This window comes from Panthera onca, chromosome D4, assembly GCF_046562875.1.
Source record: "Panthera onca isolate mPanOnc1 chromosome D4, mPanOnc1 haplotype 2, whole genome shotgun sequence".
Classification (NCBI taxonomy): Eukaryota; Metazoa; Chordata; class Mammalia; order Carnivora; family Felidae; genus Panthera; species Panthera onca.
Genome location: NC_138351.1, coordinates 9,546,678 through 9,571,765, shown reverse-complemented (window position 1 = coordinate 9,571,765; position 25,088 = coordinate 9,546,678). Strand labels below are relative to the sequence as shown.

At 45.8% G+C, this 25,088-nt stretch overlaps 1 protein-coding gene across 4 annotated transcripts in view; it reads left to right on the top strand.

Annotated features, from left to right (window-relative positions):
• VLDLR (very low density lipoprotein receptor) overlaps positions 1-22,006 on the top strand; it is a 30,362-nt gene extending 8,356 nt beyond the window's left edge. Inside the window, exons 3-20 of one of the 4 annotated variants that reach the window (XM_078436052.2) lie at positions 3,866-3,985; positions 7,953-8,075; positions 9,441-9,563; positions 11,262-11,633; positions 11,757-11,879; positions 11,967-12,089; positions 12,548-12,667; positions 12,797-12,922; positions 13,914-14,085; positions 14,687-14,905; positions 15,836-15,954; positions 16,488-16,627; positions 16,930-17,071; positions 17,902-18,048; positions 18,913-18,996; positions 19,373-19,453; positions 20,307-20,476; positions 21,354-22,006. In XM_078436052.2, coding sequence (XP_078292178.2) covers positions 3,866-3,985; positions 7,953-8,075; positions 9,441-9,563; positions 11,262-11,633; positions 11,757-11,879; positions 11,967-12,089; positions 12,548-12,667; positions 12,797-12,922; positions 13,914-14,085; positions 14,687-14,905; positions 15,836-15,954; positions 16,488-16,627; positions 16,930-17,071; positions 17,902-18,048; positions 18,913-18,996; positions 19,373-19,453; positions 20,307-20,476; positions 21,354-21,389 — 2,540 coding nt within the window. In that variant the 3' untranslated portion in view covers positions 21,390-22,006. The remainder of the gene's footprint in view (positions 1-3,865; positions 3,986-7,952; positions 8,076-9,440; positions 9,564-11,261; positions 11,634-11,756; positions 11,880-11,966; positions 12,090-12,547; positions 12,668-12,796; positions 12,923-13,913; positions 14,086-14,686; positions 14,906-15,835; positions 15,955-16,487; positions 16,628-16,929; positions 17,072-17,901; positions 18,049-18,912; positions 18,997-19,372; positions 19,454-20,306; positions 20,477-21,353) is intronic. The other 3 variants (XM_081790861.1, XM_081790860.1, XM_081790862.1) reach the window with 3 other exon arrangements.
• The last annotated feature ends 3,082 nt before the right edge of the window (positions 22,007-25,088 follow it).

Here is a 25,088-nt window from a genome sequence, read left to right as displayed (position 1 = left end):
ATAATGCAAACAGCTGTGACTAGGTCCATAGGTGGCTACGTACAAGCGACTTCCTACCCACTGACCCAAAAGGGGAGGGTTATTCATTCTTAAGTAGCAGAGCTAAAAGAAAACCCAGATGTAGGCCAACAGTTTGAGGTCTTAAAGCAACAGAAAGAGCCCTTTTTAAATCCTTAAACACAAAACTCCTGTGTTGAAAAGAAAGCCTTCCCGGTGGAAACAGGTGGATTCCCCTGGTTTGTGACCAGGTTCCCCACGGTCATGGCCTTTCTCCCTGGTTCATCCACCCTTTTGGTGCTAAGGCATTCCCATGAAACCTCATGGCTTTGAGGAACCTGCCAAAAAACACATTTACTCCAACTGTTCTCCTTTCTGAGCTAAGAGACGCTGGGATACAGATGTCTAGAGCCTCTACTTACAGGGTTATTTTTTGAGGCATCGTTGGCCTTAGCCTAAGAATTAAAAGCACCTTGGGTATAGATGATTGCAAGCTCAACCCGTTCGCTTTATGCAAGACTAATGCTGAACCTGAGACTTAACTGTCATGGATGAAAATAGACTACAGGTCCACAATCCTGTAATCCCCCAAAAGCTTTGGGAACCAAAAGCTTCTTAACTTGTTTGGTGCTTTCGGTTCTCCCGGAGCTGTGTACGGCCACATTGCCAGCTGAGCACCAGACGGGTGAGGGAGAATCTTTCTGAAACCTGGACAGAAGACCCACAGCCCTGCAGCCTGGCTGAGGTCACAGCAGTCGAGATTCTGGCGTCAAAGCCCTGGTTGCTGTGCACGAGGCAGGGGATTAAACCGAACCGGGAGGAGTTCCTGCCCAGGAGGCATCTCTCACAACTGAGTGCTTAGATAACAAGAAACTGAGGCATGGCCAAAAAGACTTAAGGTCTTTACTCACCTCTCTTTAAAGAAGGCATCCTTTATAAGGCAGCCAGCCAGCCTTACCCACCCCCACCCTGACCCTGCTCCCCTTTTAAACAAGCAGCAACAGTCAATAGCTTGTCTCCACATCTAACCCCCATGGTAATGGAGAATCTTGTGTGTGTCCCAGCAAAACATACTTTTATGACAGTCGGGCAGAAGCTTGGATGAAGTATAGAGATATCTGAGATCACAAAAGGTAGAAAGTAAACTTCTGTTTGTCTTACGGCCTTCGAATACACACGAAGAAAACAGTTATGATTCCTGGTGTCAGCTCAGGTCATGGTATCATAGTTCGTGAGTTCGAGCCCCGCGTGGGGGCTCTGCACAGGCAGTGTGGAGCCTGCTTGGGATTCTGTCTCCCTCTCTCCCTGCCCCCGTGCACTCGCTCGCGCGCGCTCTCTCTCTCTCTCAAAATAAATAAACAAACAAACAAACTTAAAAAAGAAAAGGCTAATGTCTGTCCAGAGTCTGCTCAGGATCTGCCCTTAAAGCAGCATTGCTGGAATTTTAGTGTCACTTAGGACTGACTGTTGGCTACAGCTGTGTTCAGAGACCCTCCTTAAAGGTGCCAGTGAACCCAACGCCATCCTTACTGTACTGCGTGCCTGTCCCGCATCCCTGGCCAGCTTGGGTGTCCATGTACTCTGCGGCTTCCAAACTCACTGTCACGATCTTTCAGTACCTCGCCCTCGGAAAAGCGACATTTGACACCTACTTTCTTCTCCCCGTCCAAGCCTGATTGTGCGGTTACCTTTTGGGCCCTGTAGATATCCATGTCTGAGTTTTTGGCTCATTTTGACTCAACAACCTTTGGCACTAAAACCTTGAGAAACAAATTCAGAGCCTTCCCGTCTCCACAGCGTCCTCATGGCAACCTGACTGGTCTTCCCAACCATATTTCTATTGATGTTCTCTGATGACTGACTGTTCTTTGTCTGCTTTTCACAGAGTACTCTAAGTAGATCCTGACCAGTCCTATAGCCCTCAGAAGTCGTGGGGACAGAGAACTGAAGCCAACGGCCCCTAGAGCAGCACTGAGAACAGTCACAATCTATCGAGACTATATGCCCGGTGGCGGGGGAGGCAGCCACTCCAAATCGGTTAGCAGTATAAAAATCAGCATGTGCCACTTCCTGGCAACAACATCTACCCTTATTTTGTTTAACTTTTTAAAAATATATATATTTATTTATTTTTGAGAGAGAGAGGGAGACAGACAGACAGACAGACCAGGAGCAGGGGAGGGGCAGGGAGAGAGGGAAACACAGAACCCGAAGCAGGCTCCAGGCTCCGAGCTGTCAGCAGGGAGCCCAACGCGGGGCTCGAACCCATGAATCCTGAGACCGTGACCTGAGCCAAAGTCGGACACTTAACAGACTGAGCCACCCAGGCACCCCAACACCTACCGTTCTGAATCCCTGACATCTTACCCCCAATAACCTACTTGTGGAATGAACACATAGTATGAAACACAGGTAGGGAACGCCATCAAACCACACTGCTTTGTAGCTGGGGCCCCGCTTAGCTAGACCCTTGACAACAGAATGGCACATATAGCTACCGATACATTTAGTAGCTAAGAATGTACATTCATAGGGCAAAGCTGACTTGGACCAAAATTCGTGTCCGCCAGGGAATTAGCCACGCAGGTCTAGAATGCCCCCGGACAGTGGGGAGGAGCCGAACGAGGCCAAGGAGAGTATTGTGTACTCAGCACAAGAGTTCTAGTCTGTGCTTGGCACTGTCCCATCTGCTCTCAGGCCAGCAACGCCACAGCTGGAGATACTGAAAGGTGGCAGGGCATCGGAGGGCTTTCTGCCTGGAAGGCCTCCCTAAGTAATCTGTACGAGCCACGGGGCACCTCTCGTCTTCTTGCCTCTTTGCAGTATATACTCGCATTAAGCAACCAGATCCTTGCCTTTGAGGTCAAAGAAATCACATCCTCCAGAAGGACAGACATGATAATGGTAGGAAACACCTGAATGCTAGCTGTCCCATGCCAGGCAAAAAAAAAAAAAAAAAAAGACCCTCTACTTACAAGTATGAGTGTATACCACTGTGTGAAGTCAATACCCATCAGAAAACGGAGATTCAGAGAAATAGACTCCAGGTCTGTGGTGCTACACGCCCTTCCCCGCCCCCGTCACTAAAAAGGATCTCTTCACCTCTCAACTGTACCTTCTTGATCTTTGTCTTTGAGCCATTTTGTAAGCTTGTCTTTTTTCTAATTAGACCTCAAATCCTAAGATGAAGAGCCATGTACTAAACCTCTATTCTGTCCCCTCCTTGCTACCCCTTCTAAATCTCCCTTAGTCTGCTTGTAATAAGGGGCATCCTCTGTGAATCACAGTATAGAATATGGCCAAGAAATGCTATTAATGGATTAGGATTTGGCTGTGTGATTATAGCTACAGGAATGAGTTAAAGGAGGGAAAACAAAGCTAGAGGCAGGTGAAGCCCGACCCCACTCCCCGTGTTTTCTGGACAATCCAGGTTCCTTCTTTCTTGGTCTGGCTCCATTAGCCCAGGATCACTACTGCAGACACCAGGGCCACTTTTCACGAGCCAGAAAGGAAAAATGGGCAGGAAAATGGGATCCCTATCCCTTCGAGGACAGTTCCCAGAAGTCCTATTTACTATTTCTGTTGATATTCCAGTAGCCAGACCTTAGCCCCATCCATGGCTATGCCTCACTGCAAGACAGGCTGGGAAATCTAGTCTTCCCCAGATGGCATGTGCCCAGCTAAGAACTCAGTCGCAGTCAGTCTTTGCTCCAGTGCCCACCCCACCCTGGCCCCTAGAATGTTCTACCTGCTGAGTCTGCAGCTGCCCCTCCCAGAAGGACCCTATCCACGGGTTTTGGGGTAACTTGCATGTCTGAATTACCACACTTGTATCCCAGCTTAGCTAAGCGCTCCCTCCTGATTTTAGGAAGAAAAGCCAAATGTGAACCATCCCAATTCCAGTGCACAAATGGCCGCTGTATCACGTTGTTGTGGAAATGTGATGGGGACGAAGACTGTGCTGACGGCAGCGATGAAAAGAACTGTGGTAAGTAAAGAGCCTGACAGCATCACTGGCCTCCCCACGAGGACACATGCATTTACCGTGATGCTCTTTCTAAATGTATTGAGATTCGGAAACTATGATCCATGGCTAAGAATTGCCCTGAACTATATTGATTGAATGCTAAATAAATAAATAGGGTGCCTGAGGGGATCAGTTAAGAATCCGGCTCTTAATCTCAACTCAGGTCATCATCTCAAGGTTCATGAGTTCGAGCCCCGCATCAGGCTCTGCGCTGACAGCACGGAGCTTGCTTGGAATTCTCTCTGCACCTCTCCTGCTCGTGCACTCTCTCTCCCTCTCAAAATAAATTAACTTTTTAAAAAATATATTTAAAATTATGTATTTTAATATATTTTATTTTTATTTAATAAATATAAATATATTCAATATATATTTAATATGTATCATATATGTTAAATATAATATTAAATATAAAATATAAAATATAATAATAAAAATATTTATTAAATATATTTAATATATTTTATATATTAAAAAATATATAAAAACTCCAAAGAGTCTATACGTCCAGGTCTAGAGGAATATAGTTGAATGTTTGACATGGGGCTATCAACCTGAGTGTGGGATGTGGAAGATAAAGTGGAGGTGCTTTCAAATGACAGGACCTGTTTATAGATCAGGCAAACATGTGGCAGAGGAAACAAGGAGAGGGGACCCCAGGACCCGAAGCAGAGACAGAAGCTTGCTTGGAACAGACTTCCTTTTATTTAATTCTCAAATGGCTCTGATCCCCACCCCTGAAAATAAAGCAAGCCACGAGCAGTAAGAAATCCCCTAAGGTTTTATAAGGTTAATAAACTCCTGGCATAGAAAATACAGGCCAGTGCAGATCATAGATCAGATAAGGATTTTTTTTTTTTTTTAATTCTCTGCCTACCACAGCTGGTAATTCTAAAGCGTTGAGCAGAGTGGAAGACAGTCTTTCCCCAGGAAAGTGGGGATATACCATCATAAGCATTGATCAGCATCTATCCAAAGATCACTGTGAGAAATGCCCCTATGCAATCTGTGTACCCTCGTGTGGAGCCACCACAGCTGAGAAATACGTATCAAGGTGGCATGGAGGTACCCTGAATATATGCCCCAGTTTGCTTTTTGATCCCTTTGTTCTGTGGTGTAAAAATCCTGAAACGATGCTGTGTACGAATGCCGGGGACAACACTGTCATTTGCCTCTTAAAAGAGGTTATATACACATGTCCGCTGTACAAATTAGAAACACACAAGAAAAATAGAAGCCAAATGTAGACTGCATCAATTGCCATCTCGTTATGCCTTTCTCTGCTTTTCATGCATCATTACAAAAATGGCATAGCCTAAGCATCATGGCAGACGATCTTATGCTTGAGCTCGCCGAGCAATAGCATAGGTGTTTGTACATCGAAATAGGGACTTGCAGCTCATTTGGAAACAACAGAAAATCCTTTCTAGTCTCAGGGGAGAAACTCATCTCCAGTCTCAGGACCAAGAATCTTCCTGGCATCAATGTGCCCCTATTTACACCGTAAAACTGGGATTTTAGTGTATCCTACAAGACATGGAGTTCTTGCCACTGCTAGGTTACGTAGGTGATATAAATCCTTCATGAAGTATCTCCCTGCAAGGACTCACTCTTGGCAACTCTTCTTTTGGAAAGTAACAATTCTTCCTGCATTCCCAAATGTATATTTGGCAAGACCCATTGTTCTTTGTCTTTCATTGTTCTTTCCAGAAGCCTCCTTTTACCATCTAACTTGGTAGCACCTAACCTGGGGCCTCTTAGGGGTCACCACCGGCTTTTCCTAAGAATAGTCTCCACCTCAATAACTTCCAGACACACAGCAGGAAGATTGGGAAGATTTGAGGAGGTAGATGTAGTTATCACTCACAATCACATGAGGTGGCAAAAATTAAATATATCCTTGGCCAGAATTGGTCTCTGCCTCGTGGTTCTGAAGGTAGAGAAGGCACATGGGAGCCCTGCTCAGGGAAGCTCTGAATGCTTGTTTTGAGATCTTCCTCCCTGGAAGAAAAAGGCAGCAGAAATGCTTAAAACTCAGAAAGCCTTGTAGTATTCTTCCTATCCAGCCTCTTGATGCTGAACTTGGTTGCAATTTCAGCAGGGCTGTTTCTTTCCACGTGTCGACCAGCATTTTCAGTCAGTTGAAGCGGAGACTCCAGAAGCCAGGTGCTTCCGTGGGTCCCAGTAACTCATTGTTTTACAAGTGTTGGGCTGATCTGATTAATCAGTAACTTCAGCTCTCCGAGGAGGAAACAGGTAGCCCTCCTTCCCGGTGGCACACCTGAATCTCTATCCACCTCTTCAGGTCCCATTCCAACAGCCTTTCTTGACCCTCCCAGACTGTGTTCAGAATGGAGAGAGACAAACTCAAGCAATTTGTCTGTCCCTGTTTATCTTTTGCCATCACACTTTGCAGAGTTGCCCCTCTTGCCCATCCCTGTACCATTTTAATCTGTCTTCAAACCAGTGTGGTCTCCTTAAAGCCATTTCCTGCCTCCTCTTCCTGAGGACCATCACAGGTCGAATTGCAGCAAGCAGCTCTACGGACGTTCTAGCACCTTCCTACACGCGCGGGAGCACATGGGCCCTGGATATGGCCTTCACCGTTAATACTGGGGTTTGAGTATTTCAGGGATTTTACAAACAGGTGCGAATCCAAGAGCCAATGTGGCTTTTCTTGTTTCCTTGGCTACACAATTCAAGGAGATGAATAATCCTTTTCAGATCATCATGATTCATCACCACAATGTGAGTTCTCGGAATTGACCGTAGTCACGATTTCCCCTGCCGCACGGTGTCTGAGGCGAAACGAGAGCGGCCCTGTACTTTAGCGTCCCCTACACCCTGCAAGTTGTATGCAGCTCAAACCCTGGACCTGAAGCAGTCCCTTTCAAGTTTTTAGCAAATTAATTGGGTTTACGCTGATTTACCAGTACAGAATATTCGTTAGAGAAGAAGATCTTAAACTGGAAATTTAGGTAGAAAGTATAGGCACATGAGAGACGAACAACACAGCCTGGGAAGGATGAGCCTAGAACACCCTGTGTGACTGCTTATTGAGATTCCTTCTTTCTCTCTGACTCCCTTGTGGAGAAGGTGACCAAGCCACCCGGCTGGTTTAAGAGAGTCCAGGTTTATGCTTATCTTCCTGGTATTTAACAGTGTCCCCTTCCTCCTGAGATTTTCCTTATTTGGACAACAACCTGAGTCACCAAAATTCTAGGAGAAAAGTCCTGCCCTAGCAGGAATTCACAGCACACGTGATACCTTGTTATAGGCGATTTTCACTCTAGGCCTCAAAGAGACTGGTAGCTTCCACAGCAGCTTTGGTGACTTTCAGTCAGTCGATGTTAGTCTGTCTCTAGGACTCTAAATGTGACTTCTTTTGTCCTTGTGTTTAAGCTTTCTCTGTTTCTTACTGGGCGGGTTCCTCTACCCCAACAGACCTGTAGGAGTGACAATATTCAGTCCTGAAGCGGGTCCCAACTCTACACTAAACCCGTGGGCCGTTTAGAGAAGCCCCTAGAACAATTGTACTGTGATCCAGTCATAGGATGGAATGTTTGGCTTTTAAACCTTAGGAGGTTATTTGAATGACTTGGAAGAAATGCATAAAAGCATGAAACTATGACTTACACTCAACAATATGAAACTTGCAAGAAGTTCATTAGGAGGTATCCCTGAGCTGTCAGGTAATGAGCAACCTTACCATGCCTTCTGTCCCCTCCAGCTCTCTCAAGTGGGCCCCTTTCTCCTCTGGAAAAGTGAAAATAGGTTTTTCTAGTGTTCTCCTGGACACTGTCAGTTGAGAGCCAATTGACTCAGCCTTATTGTTAGAAGCCAACGTACCATCATTCATTTTTACCCCCCATGGGAATATAAGCTCTTGGGTGACTTCGACTTTAACCCTGCAAATACACTTTTGTAGTGAAGAAGACATGTGCCGAGTCGGACTTTGTTTGCAACAATGGCCAATGTGTCCCCAGCCGGTGGCAGTGTGACGGAGATCCCGATTGTGAAGACGGCTCTGACGAAAGCCCCGAACAGTGCCGTGAGTGACTGCTTTGGACCTTAATGTTTCCAGGCTGGTTTGTGTCTCAGAGCTCCAAGTATAGTTTCATCTGAAACTTGGTTGTAGTTTCCCTTTGCCGACCGTGATGTGTAAGCCCTTTGACTCCAAGGTCAGTCGAGTCACGAGCAGTCGATCCGTGTCCTTTAAAGAATGTTCTCCCTAGTCTAACAAGACTCACGTCCTCTTGGGTAGCTTCACTATTGAATATTTACGACGGAAGCCAGCAGATTTGATGAAGAACTCCTTGACTAGGTGCATAGATTGCAAATGTTTGGTAATTAGGACTCCAAGCAGATGGTACTGTGGTCCTGGAAGCTGAGCTATATGAGGGACCACTTGCGCCAAGGATAAGCTTTTAGCTGCACAACTTAGGCGATTGGAAAAAAAAAAATCAATTACTGATGGGGTAAGGTGGCTAAATATAGGGGGACGTCGTGATTTTTAACAAACTTGTTACCTAAGGTTATTGAAGTAGGGTAAAGCTTACAGCTTGTTCTTAAATAAGAGAAACCTCATAGGTATTCAAAGGTCTGTGTCCTTAGGCTGATATTCAGGAAATGGTCTGTGACATCACAGAAGAGGAGGATTTGGGACAGATAAATTGGGATCCTTTGACTGTCGTGGTGAAGCATGTCTTGGCGTTCATTTCAAAGCAGGAGAGACCTGTGAAAGCACTGAATACGCAGTCCCAATAGGAGCGAAGTTTAGGTCTGGAATAGGATTTACAAAACACAGTGAAGCAGAAAGGAAGCTAAATGTGTCCATCTCAGTTTTCTAGGCAAGAAATAAGGGGAGCGATCAGAACATTGGTCAAGGCAGGTAAGTCCCCACAGGTAAAGACAGGTTCCACAAAGACGTGGCCCTGAGGATGGCCCGGTGAGGTCAACCTTCAGGAGCCGTCCCCGTTTTGCCAGTCTAAAGTAGGTTGTGAAGAAGCCTATAAAGGAATCTAGTCAAAGGAAGACTTCACAGGTGTTAGACCTTCCAGCCTTTAATGAAGTTGGCATCGGGTGACCTTATCTGATATCCGATATAAAAAAAAAAAAAAAAGGTCAAGGAGCAGGCCGGCCAGTAAGCCTAACCATGCCAAGTAAAACAAAAGCCAGGACTGAGCGCGCCATGGAACCTTGAAGGAGTAACACGGTCCAGGCTCTCAGGTGCACTGCCAGGTGGCACAGGTTGGCAGGGCTCCCGAGCCGCCCCAGGCTTCCGCCACGGTAGGTCCGATCGCATCCGCCGGCCAGGCCACTGAGGTGCAGGTGTGACCACTCACAGGCAGCACAGGAACAGCAGCTTTGCCCTGATGAGTTTGGAGGCTCTTTTGAGACTGTATATCGTCAACAGATATGAGAACATGCCGCATTAATGAAATCAGCTGTGGCGCCCGCTCCACTCAGTGTATCCCCGTGTCCTGGAGATGTGATGGTGAACACGATTGTGACAGTGGAGAAGATGAAGAGAACTGTGGTAAGAAGACCAGTGTGGAGTGGCTTGTATCCCAGAGACCCCTTTTCTCAAGGGTGGGCAGGGAAGCTCCCCGGAGCGTGAAGAGAACAGCTCCGTTGACGCGCTTTTCCGTGATCTCACTCTCTGCTCGACTCCTTGGCTTTCCTCACTGCCCTGAAACTCGGCCACACGTTCCCATGGTAACTGACCACGGCTTGCTTCGGGGTTTCTTCCAGGCAGATAGCGAGAAGCAGGTAAGTCATTCAGGGCACTGGCGTTTAGAAGCAGCTCAGTGAAGCCACAGAATCGTGCGTTGGGCTCCAGTCTCCGTCAGGACAGGAAGTCGTGGGCCTTCCTCACTGGGGCTCGATGAAACGAGGAGGGGTCTAGGGCCAGAAAGCTTATTCCTCGGTCTCCAGTGGGTCTGCTGATTGGAATAAATTACGTGAACATCATACAAGCCTTTCGTAGCCCCCCACGCCCAAGCTAGATTCTAGCTCAACCTTTCCCAAGGGTAACTTGGTGCACAAACGTTCACATCTTGCCAGCACATGCCCAAAGAAAACTCCATTCCACCGATGGTACTTTTGTCTCTTCTCACGGTCCCTGCCTGTAAAAACGAGCTCGGTTTCCTATGCTTTCACGTGTCTGTTCCTGGAAAATATGTAATAAAGTGCCGCATGTCTCAGGCCAGGCCCTGGGAAAATACCTAGGTTGAACAAACACTGCTCTGAGCACTCTTTCAAGCTACCGCCCTTTTATAGGGCCCAGAAAGCTGCACCTCCCAGGTCTGATGGGCACGGGCCTCCTGATGCAGCAGAGTAAGTGAGCCGAGGGTGTTTGCGGTCGAAACGTCCATCTTGCGTGTGTACGAGTCGACTTCCAAGGTCAATATCACCGCACCTAGTCCAGTGAGTTTTGGTGTTCAATCTTAGAGTGGAGCTTTTATGGCTTGGTAAGCCCGGGAGCTGCCCAGAGTTTCCCTCTTTAATCTAGACTTTGCTTCCCAAGAGAGTCGTGGTTTCTACCCTAATTACCACCAAACTGTGACCTTGATTCATTCAGCAGGAATCTGAATCCAAGCACAAACTGGCTAGTCTGCCTAGCTTATTGTTATCAGCCTAGCGGGCTGCTAGATTGAGATTCTAGCCCTGGCAATGACTTTCTAACACTTGAAAATATTTAAGACCTGTGATTCCGGATCCTCATTTGAAGGACCAGCAGAGAAGGAACCATGCATGGTAGTATAACATGATGACTTCTTTTTGGTGACAGTGTCATAATGCTTATTACGAGTGTCTTGCCTGTATACCTGGTACACAATAGTTTTAGCTAACAATCCGATCCGTGGTCTATCCATTGAGAGATAACTGAGTCTTTGCCTTTCAAAGTGAACTGCCCCTTTCTCGTTCAAGTTATCCGTCGCTTTAAGTTACCGATAGATTGTGGTTCTCCTCTCCAATTAACTTGAGAGTCTTCAACTCTTTTCTTGGTCCTTTATTTCTGTTCTTATTCAAGAGTCCCTGCCTCTTGTGCATACCGGGACGGCTTGCTAGATACTCCACGAATTTGGATATTGATAGAGATCCACGTTAGCTTTTTAGTGAAGCTGGAAAGCTAGGGCTCGTGATCTGAGATCCCGCATGCTACATTGTGGGACCAGAGTCTGGAAGGCACGCGCGGGACACGTGCTCAGCGGAGCCCGCTGTCTCTCCGCAGGCAACATCACGTGTGGCCCCGATGAGTTCACGTGCTCCAGCGGCCGCTGCATCTCCAGGAATTTCGTGTGCAACGGCCAGGACGACTGCAGCGACGGCAGCGACGAGCTGGACTGCGCGCCCCCGACGTGCGGCGCCCACGAGTTCCAGTGCAGCACGTCCTCGTGCATCCCCCTCAGCTGGGTGTGTGACGACGACGCCGACTGCTCCGACCAATCCGACGAGTCCCTGGAGCAGTGCGGCCGCCAGCCGCGGATGCACACCAAGTGCCCCGCCAGCGAGACGCAGTGCGGCTCGGGCGAGTGCATCCACAAGAAGTGGCGGTGTGACGGGGACCCCGACTGCAAAGACGGCAGCGACGAGGTCAACTGTCGTACGTAGCCTTCTTATCAGTAGGGCCTGTTCCCTCCTCCCCCTCCTCCCCTTCCTCCCCCTCCCCGCGTCAGCTGGGACGGCTTGGCTGACCATCCCATGGTCTTGCCTCCCCCCACTGCAGCTTCGCGAACCTGCCGCCCTGACCAGTTTGAGTGTGAGGACGGAAGCTGCATCCACGGCAGCAGGCAGTGCAATGGCATCCGAGACTGCGTGGACGGCTCTGATGAAGTCAACTGCAAAAACGGTAAGGGTCTCGCGTCCTGGGGGTGAGTCGCAGGATTGCTGTGAGCGGCCCCACCATGGAATCTCACTTTTGTGTTTCTCTCTGTAGTCAATCAGTGCTTGGGCCCTGGCAAGTTCAAGTGCAGAAGCGGGGAATGCATAGATATCGGTAAAGTATGTAACCAGGAGCAGGACTGCAGGGACTGGAGTGACGAGCCCCTCAAAGAATGCCGTAAGTGGACCCCGGCGGCCTGAGTACAGGGTGGGGAAGGTCAATGACGTGGCCCACAGTTAATGCCACACAGATGCGTACAGTGCCTGCTTAAACCACTTGTAGTGAACCGACTTCAGTTGTTGGGCTCCAGAGTGGCATTTTTATGCCTTAGAAGTCGAAGCAGTGACAAACTGGTACACAGTCTTACCTCCTTATAAATGACAGATCAACAACAGGGAAATTGGCTAAGTACTACTTAGCCAACTAGTAACTTGCCAAGGAGATGGGTTTTCTATCCACCAAAACCCTCCAAGATGCATACCTTGAAGACAGATTATTAGATCTGAGGAGGAAAATCTTGGGTTGGGCCAGACTAACTAGATACCTTATCACAAAAAGCCCCAAGGTTGAATGTTCATCAGGACAGACACCAATTTGGAGTAAGGTGCTGAGTAACTAGTCTCTTTTTATTTCAGATGTCAATGAATGCCTGGTTAATAACGGTGGCTGTTCTCACATCTGCAAGGACCTTGTTATAGGGTACGCGTGTGACTGTGCAGCTGGGTTTGAACTGATAGATAAGAAAATCTGTGGAGGTGAGTCAGGGAGGGAGCCTGAGCCCTGGCCGGGGTCAGGGGAGATGGCGGTGGGGGAGGGGCTTGGAAAAGACTGTGTATCTCTGTATCATCTAGGCACAGCAAGACTGATTCTAATTTCCCTCCTAGACATTGACGAATGCCAAAACCCGGGAATCTGCAGCCAAATTTGTATCAACCTAAAAGGCGGTTACAAGTGTGAATGTAGTCGAGGATATCAGATGGATCTTGCCACTGGCGTGTGCAAGGCAGTAGGTAAATGGACTTGGGCTCGTGCTGCTCTGGTACCTTAGTAGCAAGTGCTTACGAAAGCTGCAGCCAGTGACTCCAGGAGTCAACTCAATATGGAATTAAAACAGTGCAGCTCTTCCTTGACTTACGATGATGTCACAATCCAATAAACCCATTGTAGGCTGAAAATATCCTAAGTCGAAAACGCATTTAACATACCTAACCTGCCAAGTCGTGTGGCTTCACCAAGCCCACCGTAAATGTGCTCAGAACGCTTCCATTAGCTTATTGTTAGGCAACATCATCTAACACAAAGCCTGTATTATCATCAAGTATCGAGTAGCTCCTGTCACGTATTGAGTACTGTACTCAAAGTGAAAAGCAGAATGGTTTTATGGGTACAGATGGGTGTTGGTGGATCAGTTGGTCACTCGTGTAATCGCAGGGCTGACCCCGAGCTCCTGTGCAGTATCATAAGAAAACATCCCAAGAGAGGTTGGTAGCACCTATCCCTGGCCCCGAGAAAAGATCCAAACTCTGAATTCAAAGTGTGGTTTCTACAGAACGCAAACCCCTTTTGTACCATCGTAAGGTTAAAAAGTCCTAAGCTGGGGACTATCTGTACTTGGGAACCGTGCTACTGACTCACAGTGTAGTATCATAGGTTAAACAGACTATCATTTCCCCAGACACCTGCCTTAGTCAGTTTCTTTTGCGTCTGACACCATGAACACCTCCCAGGTTTGCTTACTCTCTGCTTCCCAGACTTGAGCGCAATCCCAGTAAGTAACTTACCCATCAGCCACCCTCCCATTGAGTGCTGTGACCCCAGGACGGCCTTTTTCGATGGTGGGAAGTAGTTGCAGTCCCAGGGAACACGGAGTGCAGCAAGAATATTCCTCGGGTGTTTAGCATTGCCTTTACTTTACAAGTGCTCCTCCTCCAGGAGGAGCTGACTCAGAAGGACCTTGCCTTCTTACAGCAAAACCAAATAAACCTGACTCCTCTCTCGCAGGCAAAGAACCAAGTCTGATCTTCACTAATCGAAGAGACATCCGGAAGATTGGCTTGGAGAGGAAAGAATACATCCAACTAGTTGAACAGCTAAGAAACACAGTGGCTCTGGATGTGGATATCGCTGCTCAGAAGCTGTTCTGGGCTGATCTAAGCCAAAAGGCCATCTTCAGGTAACTTCAGTTCTGTGCATGGTGTCTCGACATCAAGTCCTTGTCACTTGGTCTTTGGGAAGGTTTGGAGGAATTTGTAGCTCCAACCTAGTATCTCATGAGCTGGGACTCTTACTTCTGAACGCTCATTGATTCTCCAACTATTATATGACTATCAGTTCCTCCTTAGAAATTAACAATCATCTGTCAAGCACAAGGTGGCTATAGCTATAGGATTATCACAAAGCACATCTTAACTTTTCCTATTTTCACCCTTCTCTCTAGTTAACTGACAACTGTTCATAGCTGCTATAAGCTAGAAATGGTAGTGACAGCTTTTTCTTAACCCCAACTGTAGAAACGCAGACGATGGCTCCTGAAACAAATAGCTTCACTTAGAAATGGGTCATTCTTGCATATCGAATATGTAACAGCAACTAAATAACGGACAGTATTGTGTAGGACCAGTAAGAGGCAGAGTGAAATAATCTGAGTGGCGAGCTGTGGTGTTACTAGAGTTTCTTCTGAACAAAGCTGTTGACCATTTTGTAAACAGAAAGTCCATTCTCCAGGCTCTGATGGTGTCAAACTCTTAAATTTCTTGTGACCTATTCTGTTTCAGTGCCTCAATTGATGACAAGGTTGGTAGACATGTTAAAATGATCGACAATGTCTATAATCCTGCAGCCATTGCTGTTGATTGGGTGTACAAGACCATCTACTGGACGGATGCGGCTTCTAAGACTATTTCAGTAGCTACCCTAGATGGAGCCAAGAGGAAGTTCCTGTTTAACTCTGACTTGCGGGAGCCTGCCTCCATAGCTGTGGACCCGCTGTCTGGGTTTGTAGTCTGCTTTTCATCTTACAGCCTTTTGGATGCTATCTGTGTATGCCAGGAGCTATCCCCGTGGCTGAAATAGTACTGAAATCCCAAGACTTATCAGCTCTCCATAACAGACGAGGTGGGGCACGTTCAGGGTGGTGTGGCCGTAGACTCAGCTCCCCACAACAAACACTTATCCAGTTCAAGATGGCGGCGATGCCATGGTGGACTGTACTACAGGCCCTCCCTGGCTGTATGACCGCTGCTTGACATGAATGAAACAACAGGTCTGCTGTGACATGCACCGAAAGCTGTACCTGAGCCCTTGTGGCCACCCACCTTCTTTCTGAGTGATTTTTAATTTTTGTCTGAATTCTTTGTTACGTTAGCTCCCAATGAGCAAACCCAAGTACCAGCACGAGTCGGGGGATTGTGGTAACCACAATACCTCAAAGCTTTCATCTACGTGTCCAAGTTGTCTGAGGGTCCGGGGGAAATAAATGGACCTGTCTAGCAACACTTCATGGAGACATGTCCCTAAATTGCCACTAAATAATATAGGGAAGCAGCTGGGAAAGTTGACTGAGCCTGTAGTACCCACTGTTGACCCCCATGAATCCTCACTAGAACATAATCAGCCAGCCCCTACCCTAAAACTTAGCATGTATTTGTTTTTGGGTCCTCTGAAAGAATTGGCCTTTTGGAAAAGAAAGACCTAACCTGTGACTTGGGGTTGAAATATAAGTGCCACACTTATATAGATTAATATAGTCCATAATGAGCTTGTAGATTCTCAGTGTTCACTTTTGTTTCCCCAGAACATAACTTAGACCCTGAATTGTCACTGATCATCTCTCGAGTTTTCTATTCATTCTTTAAATGTGTGTCGCAAACTATGAGTTTATGCCTTCCACACTGCTGAGGCTTATCTCATTTAACTCTTCCCAGCTTTGTTTACTGGTCAGACTGGGGAGAACCCGCTAAAATAGAAAAAGCGGGCATGAATGGATTTGATAGACGGCCTCTGGTGACAGTGGACATCCAATGGCCTAATGGAATTACCCTTGGTACGTATGTTCTTCCTTCCTTGACCGCCAATTCTGCAGTTTTCGCTTCTCTCTACAGTTTATTCTGCACTATGGCAGACAGTTCTCTATGGTTCCCTTCGTAGCAGGACTTTTGGAAGAGAGTAACTGAGCAATTCAAGTGGGACAGTGGACTTAACAAATTACTTGCTGCACCACCGCTAGCTTTTATGTCCATTTGGACCCAATAGGTGACATGAATTCAGGGAAGCCTGAACTTGGGCCTTGGAAACTCTCATCCCGTAGGGGCAGAACAACACGCTAGCTTAATACTTCTATATAATGTAACATTTCTCAAGGCAGCTCCTTGGAGAACCTTAGGTACTCCCTTAGTCTCCCAGAATGAATATGTGTACAGATTCTGCCAGCTGCTTCACAAGGTGTGTGGGACCCCCTTACGAAACTGGGCTGGAGAAGGAACCCATGAGTGTAGAATGTTGGACTTTTTGGATACTTTCAATGGAAGCCAGAGCCGTGACAGCTTATCATGCCTTGACAATTCTTTTCTTCCCCAGACCTTATAAAGAGCCGTCTCTATTGGCTCGACTCCAAGCTGCACATGTTGTCCAGCGTGGACTTGAATGGCCAAGATCGTAGGATTGTCCTCAAGTCTCTGGAGTTCCTAGCTCATCCTCTTGCACTAACCATATTTGAGGTGAGATGTGTGCCTCATGTCTAAGTGTGTACCTCTGAGTTACTGTAGCGTCCTGGGGGAGAAAGAACAGGCACGCGGGAAGAGGGGGCTGGACACTTACAACATGGGACAAGTTCTATGCTGATTTCTTACGGCACTTTAAGAAACCTCAACTTGCATCTTTTATAGTCTGGGACATCCAGTGTCCCAGACCAGTGTTCAGTAAATTTGGTCCATTAAATTGCAAGTAAATGATGATGACTTCAGATAAATGACTTGTGTTAATCCCAGGTACACATGCTCGTTTGGGTGTTCTGTTTTAGGATCGTGTCTACTGGATCGATGGGGAAAATGAAGCAGTCTATGGGGCCAATAAATTCACTGGATCAGAGCTGGCCACTCTCGTTAACAACCTTAATGATGCCCAAGACATCATTGTCTATCATGAACTCGTACAGCCATCAGGTAATGTGGATGAGCACGGCCCGGCAAGGCCACTGTGAGGACAGCAGCATGACGTAGTACCTGCTTGGGTATCGGTAACTCTTTAGCAACTCAACTTGCTCTACAATGGAAAATTTCCCTTCCTTCCCCTCACTTCAAACACTTCAAAGCTGATGTTTTTTAAAATTTCTGACTTCTTCAAGAGCTGTAGAACTTCAACTCATGTGTTCCCTTTCAACCCTCAGCGTTCAGTCTTTTATTTCAGGCTTTCCATAACTTTTGGCCGTCAATCTCTTATACTAAGATGATTGTACTATCATCAAATGTAGCTTTATGCCAGAAACTCTCTCTGCCTCCCCATCATGACACATCTTCTATGTAGATCCTCAACCACATCTGTTCATACTATCTCCTGCTCAAAATACTTGACTGGTTCTATGTAACAGAAAGCCTTAAACCTCCCTGTAGCTGGGCTCCTTCCACTTTGTGGGAGCAAGGCAAAGCAAAGACCAAGGAGAACATGCTAATCTCCTTCCCTTGAGTCTTCACTATAAGCTTTGGACCAGTAGTGGGTACCTCCTTCCCCCGCCTGCTCCCTCACCACCCACCTGTTCAAGGCATAATCCTTATGCGACTTCCAACAAGTTTCTTTGGATCTGTGGTATCCTTAGAGCATGCTTCCTGTACCCTTATATTTTTCCTTCACTGTACTGGTTGAGCTCCAAGGTTTGACAGATAGACAAGTTTCATCTCCTTGGGGACAAGGGCTCATGTCTTCAGCATCTAGAACAGGGCTCCATGTATAGCAGGCACCAGAATACCTATTTTAAAGGACTTTTATTTCTCAATAGGTAAAAATTGGTGTGAAGAAGACATGGAGAATGGAGGATGTGAATACCTGTGCCTGCCAGCACCACAAATTAACGATCACTCTCCAAAGTATACCTGTTCCTGTCCCAATGGGTACAATCTAGAGGAAAACGGCCGGGAGTGCCACAGTAAGGCTTTTTCCTTTACAACCACCCATGGGACACAACAGTAGGCAACAGAATAAGACACTAGCCATAAAACCAGCCTGGCTTTTTAAAGAATTCTGTTCTGATTCTTGGAATAGATCTGGGAATGTATCTGCCACTTGCATGCCAGGGTTTCATGTCTGTACTTCAGAACTGACTTCTAACTCACATCAGCATCAGGCGAGTCTGTAGCTGACTCAAGAGTGAGTGCGACTATACTGATTTGTACCAGTGAGGCCTGTAACAGCACTGAGCTAGCCAACTTGCAGATAACTAAACCGAGTCTTAATATTTTCCTCCCAAGAGGCCATCATTACAGGAACCCTTACGGCCCCAGTGGGCGATGCCATCTTCTACTCACATTTAAACTTGACTTTCATCTTTTGTCCTTAGCTTTTGATTGCATGGCAAATTAAAGTCACTTCTTGTGAGCAAGGAATTCGCAGTGTGAGGCTTTTATTAGCTTGCTAAGGAGTTCCTGCAGAGATTAGGTCAGTTTACTAAGAAAGTCATTGCAAGGCAATCTGACAGTAAGAATAGTACGTTTGCTAATCTGGTTTTGAGAGCGTTTCTTGTAACTTCCAGGACGGTGCTGACAGGGGTAAGTGTGGCTGTGCATCTTCTAGAATTGTCAAATTCCAAATGCTGACTGTTCTGTCCCAAGTCTTACGTGTCTTTGGTTTTGCATGAAGACTTTGTTTTAGCCTTGGCCGTGCAACTTTAGCTCAGCAGCGATTTGTCTGTCTCCCGTGGTGTTAAATAACCATTCTCATGATTTATCTGGACGAAACAGCTAGCCACTCTGGAACCTTGGCATTAACCAGGTTCTTGGTCTTTGTAATTCAGGTACTGCAACTACTGTGACTTACAGAGAGACAAAGGGTTTCGACACAATAGAAAGTTCACCAACTAGTGGACTAGCTCCTGGAGGTACTGGGCCAGTACTGCCAACCGTGAATCTCAACTAACAGCCACACTCCCTGTATTTATTGCTTATGTAATTAATGCAACCTGTAACTACTCATTCTGCCCCTGATTGGTAACATGCATTTGAACTCCAAAGACTTAGAGCCTGCAATTCTTAGCCTGTTCTGACTTACTAAGATTTCTGTTAGCAAACTGTTAGTGAAATAGCTGTTCTAGTACGTGCCTCTCAAATACTTGTAGACCAGTTGCTCCTGGTATACAAAGCAGTAGATACTAAACATCAGTAACGAGCACCGGGTATGAGGTGCTCCACCAGATGGATACATTTCTAAGTCTGAATTCAGGTCCATCTAAACCGATTCCTTTTATTCTCCTGTAGGGATCAATGTGACCACAGCGGTAACGGAGGTCACCGTTCCTCCGAAAGGCACTTCTGCTGCCTGGGCCATCCTTCCTCTCTGTAAGTCCATTCCCTACGTACCTGGGTCTGATGAATTTGTTCACCACCAACCAGATGGACATTTCTCATCCATCTAGAGACCCCTCTCCCATGGTCACAGTACTCGTGACCTTGACCGCATTCACTCTGTCCCCAGCATGGCACACGGAGTCCATACCTTTCTCTTCGATGGTATACTTAGCACAGTGACTCGCAGTGGTAAATTCTCAGCTATTCCATGAATGGTGCTCATTGCTCTCTACTTCACAGTTGTTAGTCTGGCTCTTCCCCTTTCACAACATGTCCCTTTAGGTAAAGAACACAGGTCTCTTCCCCTCTTTGAAATGTATATGATGTGTCACACAGGGGTGACATACAGATACTTTATTGCCTTCCTGAGGAGTTGGAGGACTTGTACAGGGTAAATTAAAAATGGTTAAGAATTATTAAACTCCGGGGAAAGAACTTCTAGAGCAATTTTTGGGCATGAGGATTCTAAAGCACTGGGCTGAAAGGGTCACTTTATCCTCAAATACTGGATTCCAAGCCTAGCTAACACGCGTGGGGGAACACTTGGAAAGCCCTCCAGAAACTTGTGCAATTTTAATTCAGTTGGCCCGGGAAGGGGCCCAGGACTCCACACTCGCCCACATGGCTGTGTGGAGCTTAGCACCCGTCCACAGAGTGACACTTAACCGCTGGTCTGAACTTGTTTCAAGCTCCTGACCCATTTATCTTCCAACTTTTAGCCATGCCAACTTCCTAAAACCTAAAATTTGTATTCATGTCACCTATCACCGATCCCTGAACATGACCCTTTTTTTTGGACGTTTTGAGACTAGAGGCTGCCTAGTCACCTTCTCACTTTTTTCAGTGCTCTTGGCAATGGCAGCAGTGGGTGGCTATTTGATGTGGCGGAATTGGCAGCACAAGAACATGAAAAGCATGAACTTTGACAATCCTGTGTACTTGAAGACTACCGAAGAGGACTTGTCAATAGACATTGGCAGACACAGTGCTTCTGTTGGACACACGTACCCAGCAGTAAGTCAGCTTTGTGTCTTGATACACCATGGCTTGCTGTAGGACTTTCTGGAAAGGAGACAGCTGACTCAAGCTATGGCTGCTTGGGCTGGAAAGAGCCATTGGGATCACAGAGCCACCAAATACATCTACCACCCGGAGAGTAGACAGTCTAGCCTGTTAGAGCACATGCCAGTCAGTTGCTAAGCATCTGCCCCATATAGAACAAGTAAGTCGATCTAAGGTCATCACTATACTATTGGAGATATTTCTTGGTTATGGAAAATGTATGTACCAACTTATATGAACCAAGTGGCTCCTATTTGAACTGTTAAGGCCGCTGTCTACTGGACACTTAAAAATTAGCACGTCCTATATAGGGGAGTTGGCTTAAAGTCAGTGTATTAAGCGAGATTCGTTTAGCCACCAATACCAAATGCTTGGAAGTGGCCTATCCCACCTACTATAGCTAGCTTCCTTTCAGCAGCAGAGTCAGCTGCTTGTTCTTCAGTTGAAACACAACTGGAGTATTTGGCCTTCACTTAGGGAAGAGTGTGAACCAAACAAGTACTCAGCACTCCCTCTCTCAAGCTCTTGGGCAAAACAAAGAATGGTGGTCAATTGATGGCACACATGTGTCTTTTCCCTGTTCTACTTAAGATCATTAAGTAGAATGGCAGCATCAGTTCCACTGTTTTCTCTGTCTACCAACTAGATACCAATGGATTCAAGTTAAAATGCATCAAGGACACAACTCAATACTTTTTTGAGATCTGACTTCCTTCGATGCCCCTTTGGTCTCTGAATGACCAGCCCAAAAGCAAGGTCCATTTCAGAGACTGGAGTTACTACCAGTGAGTGACCACCAAGCTCATTCTGTACTCTTTCTCTTCCACAGATATCAGTTGTAAGCACAGATGATGATCTAGCTTGACTTCTGAGACGAGTCTTGACCTTTGAGGTCTAGACCAATACCCTCCCCCCACTTCGGAGTGGTAACCGAGCCAACACCTGAAGTCTTTCTTCCTCCAGTCTGGAAGAACATCAAGATATCTTTACATGGATCAAGCTTGTCTACTTGACCGTTTTTATATGACTTTTGTAAATATCCCTGCCCACATTCTACTTCAGCTTTGGATGTGGTTACCAAGTATCTAACCCTTGAACTTCTAGACAGTATTGCCACATCTGGCCAAATATGCACTTTCCCTAGAAAGCCATATTCCAGCAATGACACTTGTGCTATAGTGTAGACCACCTGTACATACATTGTATAGGCCATCTGTAAATATCCCAGAAAACAATCACTATTCTTAAGCACTTTGAAAATATTTCTATGTAAATTATTGTAAACTTTTTCAACGGTTGGGACAATGGCAATAGGATAAAACGGGTTACTAAGATGACATTGCCAAAAAATTTGTAAACTAATTTTGTACGTATGAATGAAACCTTGGACCTCAGTGGAGGCTTGCAAAGACTGAGTGTTCAAACTACTGTACGTTTTTTTTTCAAGTGCTAAAACAATTAAACCAAGCAGCTTACCCACGGTTTGTGCCTATTCCTCTAGGATAAACTTCTATAAACAGCCTGAGTAGAATCAAGCGTTCTAATGAACTATAGAAGCTACGTGATACAGACCTTGATGTTGCATAACTAAGCCTGTAATTTGGCTACTTTCTCTTACAACCAAGTACCAAGAGAACGAGGTACCACTTAATATTTGTTCCCCAATTATTTATTTTGTAAAAGAAGCTGACTTAGCCTATACCTAGGATTCCTCTTGTTCAGGGGGAAGTTCCTTTTCTCATTCATTTGTTCCCTGATCTAGAAACCTGTGCTAAGATTTCTGGCAGTTCTGCTTCTTCATGCTTAAGTCTCTGTTTTCCGTGTCCTATCATTATATGTAGCTCCAGGATGAGTGCTTCTTGTCCTTGAGCTAAGTATGTTCTGCTTTTATACGTGTACACAGTCTTCCATGAAGAGGGCTGGAGAGGTAACATTCAGTGCCATTCTTGAACTCTAAGGTAGTGGTTCTCAGTGGGGTTAACATCTCCATCCTCTGAGAACATGTTAAAAATGCAAGTTCTCAGGTCCCTTCCCAGACCTGCCGAATGAGAAACTCTGGGGGTGAGGTCCAGGAATATGTTTCCACAAGCCCTTCAGGTGATTGTGATGTAAGCTAACATTTGAAAAACCACTGTTCCAATGTGACTTCATGGATAACCTGCAGTACCTTGTAATTTTTGAGTCTGGCTGGCATGGATTCCTTCTATGGAAAATGTCTGACATTTTTAGTATGAAGGGCAAATAAGGAATTTGGGTAGAAGAAAAAGCACGGGGCTTTAATAAGTTTTCCATCAGGTTGGCCATTGCCTCGTTTCTCTCAAGTCTCAGGATGTGGGCAAGCAAGGGAAGATAGGAGGCGTGAATTCCTGGGAAGATGCTCTAATTCCAAAATGAGGTGCGGAGTCTGCTGCAGAAGGCAGGATTCCTTTTGGGATTAAATGACCAATGCGGGAGCAAGAGGATGAAGAGGTATTTTGAGATAAGTGGATGACAGATCGGTGGGTGACTCCCATTCCACTTGCACGTGGAATATAAGTGAGGCAGCTGACACCTCGGTTGTGGCTTAGGCAGAGATCAACAATCCAACATGAAGTTGCTTCTGCCATATTGTTTAATAGATACCTGTTGTGATTTTGGTCAGATAGATCAAGGTGAAAGGCATGGGCTTTTGTTGGGGGGTGTGCAATTCCGGAATATAGAAGGAAGAGGCTGTAGCCGTGAAGGCAGGATTCTTCAGCTGTCCACCTGTTACTTCCTCTTCAAATAGTCACTACACTAAACAGGATGTGGCCTGCCGACATAGGGTATCTGAACTGCCCATGTGATAAGTAGGTTAGCATTCATCGTATCTGAACTCTGAAGGCCCTTTGGTTGCCTGGTACTTTGACCCTATGCTACAAAACCCACTGATTTATTTCTTTTAATTGGAGCAACACAAAGTTCCCTCCTGGGAAGCTTGAAGATACCAGTGTTTTCCCCCATTACGAGGACTGTGTAGTGCTCATCAACTTTAAGGCCCAAAGCCATAGTTTTTAAGAATAAAATCAAGCATTATTCTCCATCATCTCCTCTTACATTCCAGTCCCACCTGTATTCTTTTAGGTTCAAGGTCCCAGTCTCCAACCTTCTAAGAGTCTCCAACCTCCATCTTTTACCTTGCCCTACCCCCTGTAAGTAGCCAAGGACAGAAACTCTAACTCAAGTGCTGAAGATATGAAGTAATTATGTATTAAGAATAGTTAATATGGCTTGTCAATTCAGCATGTAATGACACTTTATGAAGAACGAGAGCCTTGGGCTTCAGTATCCAAATAAGAGCTATAAAAGTCCTACATGAAACATATTGGCCTAAGTTTGCTATGTCCAGAGAGTTTACTAGACAAGGCGAGAATTAGTTAAGAGGTAAAATATGAAACTTATCAAACAATGATGGAAGATGCTTGGAATCAAGTGAGTCGTACACAGTAACTGAAAGTGGGTCCTCCGGAGACTTTAGGACTTGCTGCAAAGACGGGTAAACAATGAGTAAATACATTTGTGGCCCCTGGTAAAGAAATCCAGCTGCGTCCCTGAGTCCAAATTTTTAAGTGGCCTTTGTAAGCTGTCTGTTTGGCAAGCAAGTACCCCCAGTTGTTCAAACAACCCCCTTAAGACATTCTTACAGCTATTTTAAAGCCATGGCATCATCTTCAAGCCTCCAGTGTTCTATTCTTGATGAACACAAGGCAAAAAAAAAAAAAAAAAAAAAAAAAAGAGAGAGAGAGAGAGAGACTTCGACTTTGGCACTTACTTCTGTTCCTTGTATCTTTGGAAGTCAGATAGCCCTTCTCAAAAAATGAGAAGACGGGCTTTAAATAGCAAAACTATAGGGCATTGAAAAGGACTAACTCTTCAGTTTAATGCTTAGAAATGGGAGACCTCACTGAAGTATACCTTTTAACTCTCTTCACCCCCCAAAGCAAAAGATCCTGGTGGAGTGTTCCATCTCATTAGTCTAACTAGAGGAATTTTCTAAAATTCTTACCTAGTGAAGAGGTTTATTCTTTTGAACCCAAATGGAAGCTAGAATCCCTGATTTTAGTGGGAGGGAAACTTGCAAATGGCTTATTCACTTTTGCTGTGATAACTTACGTTCGAGAATTTAGAACACAACCTGCTCATCCTGATCATGGAGTTTGAGCTCCACGGTTTCACAATTAAGCAACCAGCCTGACTCTTTGGAAAAACTGGGAATTATATGATCAATGTCTCAGCCACATCATGGGCCTAAACTGTGGAGGTTCAGGAATATGTAGAAGTAGAAACAGTCTCCAAAGATACCTTGTTTCCAAATATAGGAGACATGAATCTCAAGATTCTACAATGGCATTTTGGGGACTTATTTCTCTCAAGTCAAGCATGGAACTTTTCCAAGTCAAAACGGTTTCATGCGAGGGGGAGTAAAGCCTTCTATGTACATCATCCTTGTCTGCTTTCACAGATCAAAAGCTGAACACGAGTTAGCAGCGAGGTCCTATGCATGAATCTTGGGGGGGTCTGCAGATAAGCTATTAAAGAACAGATG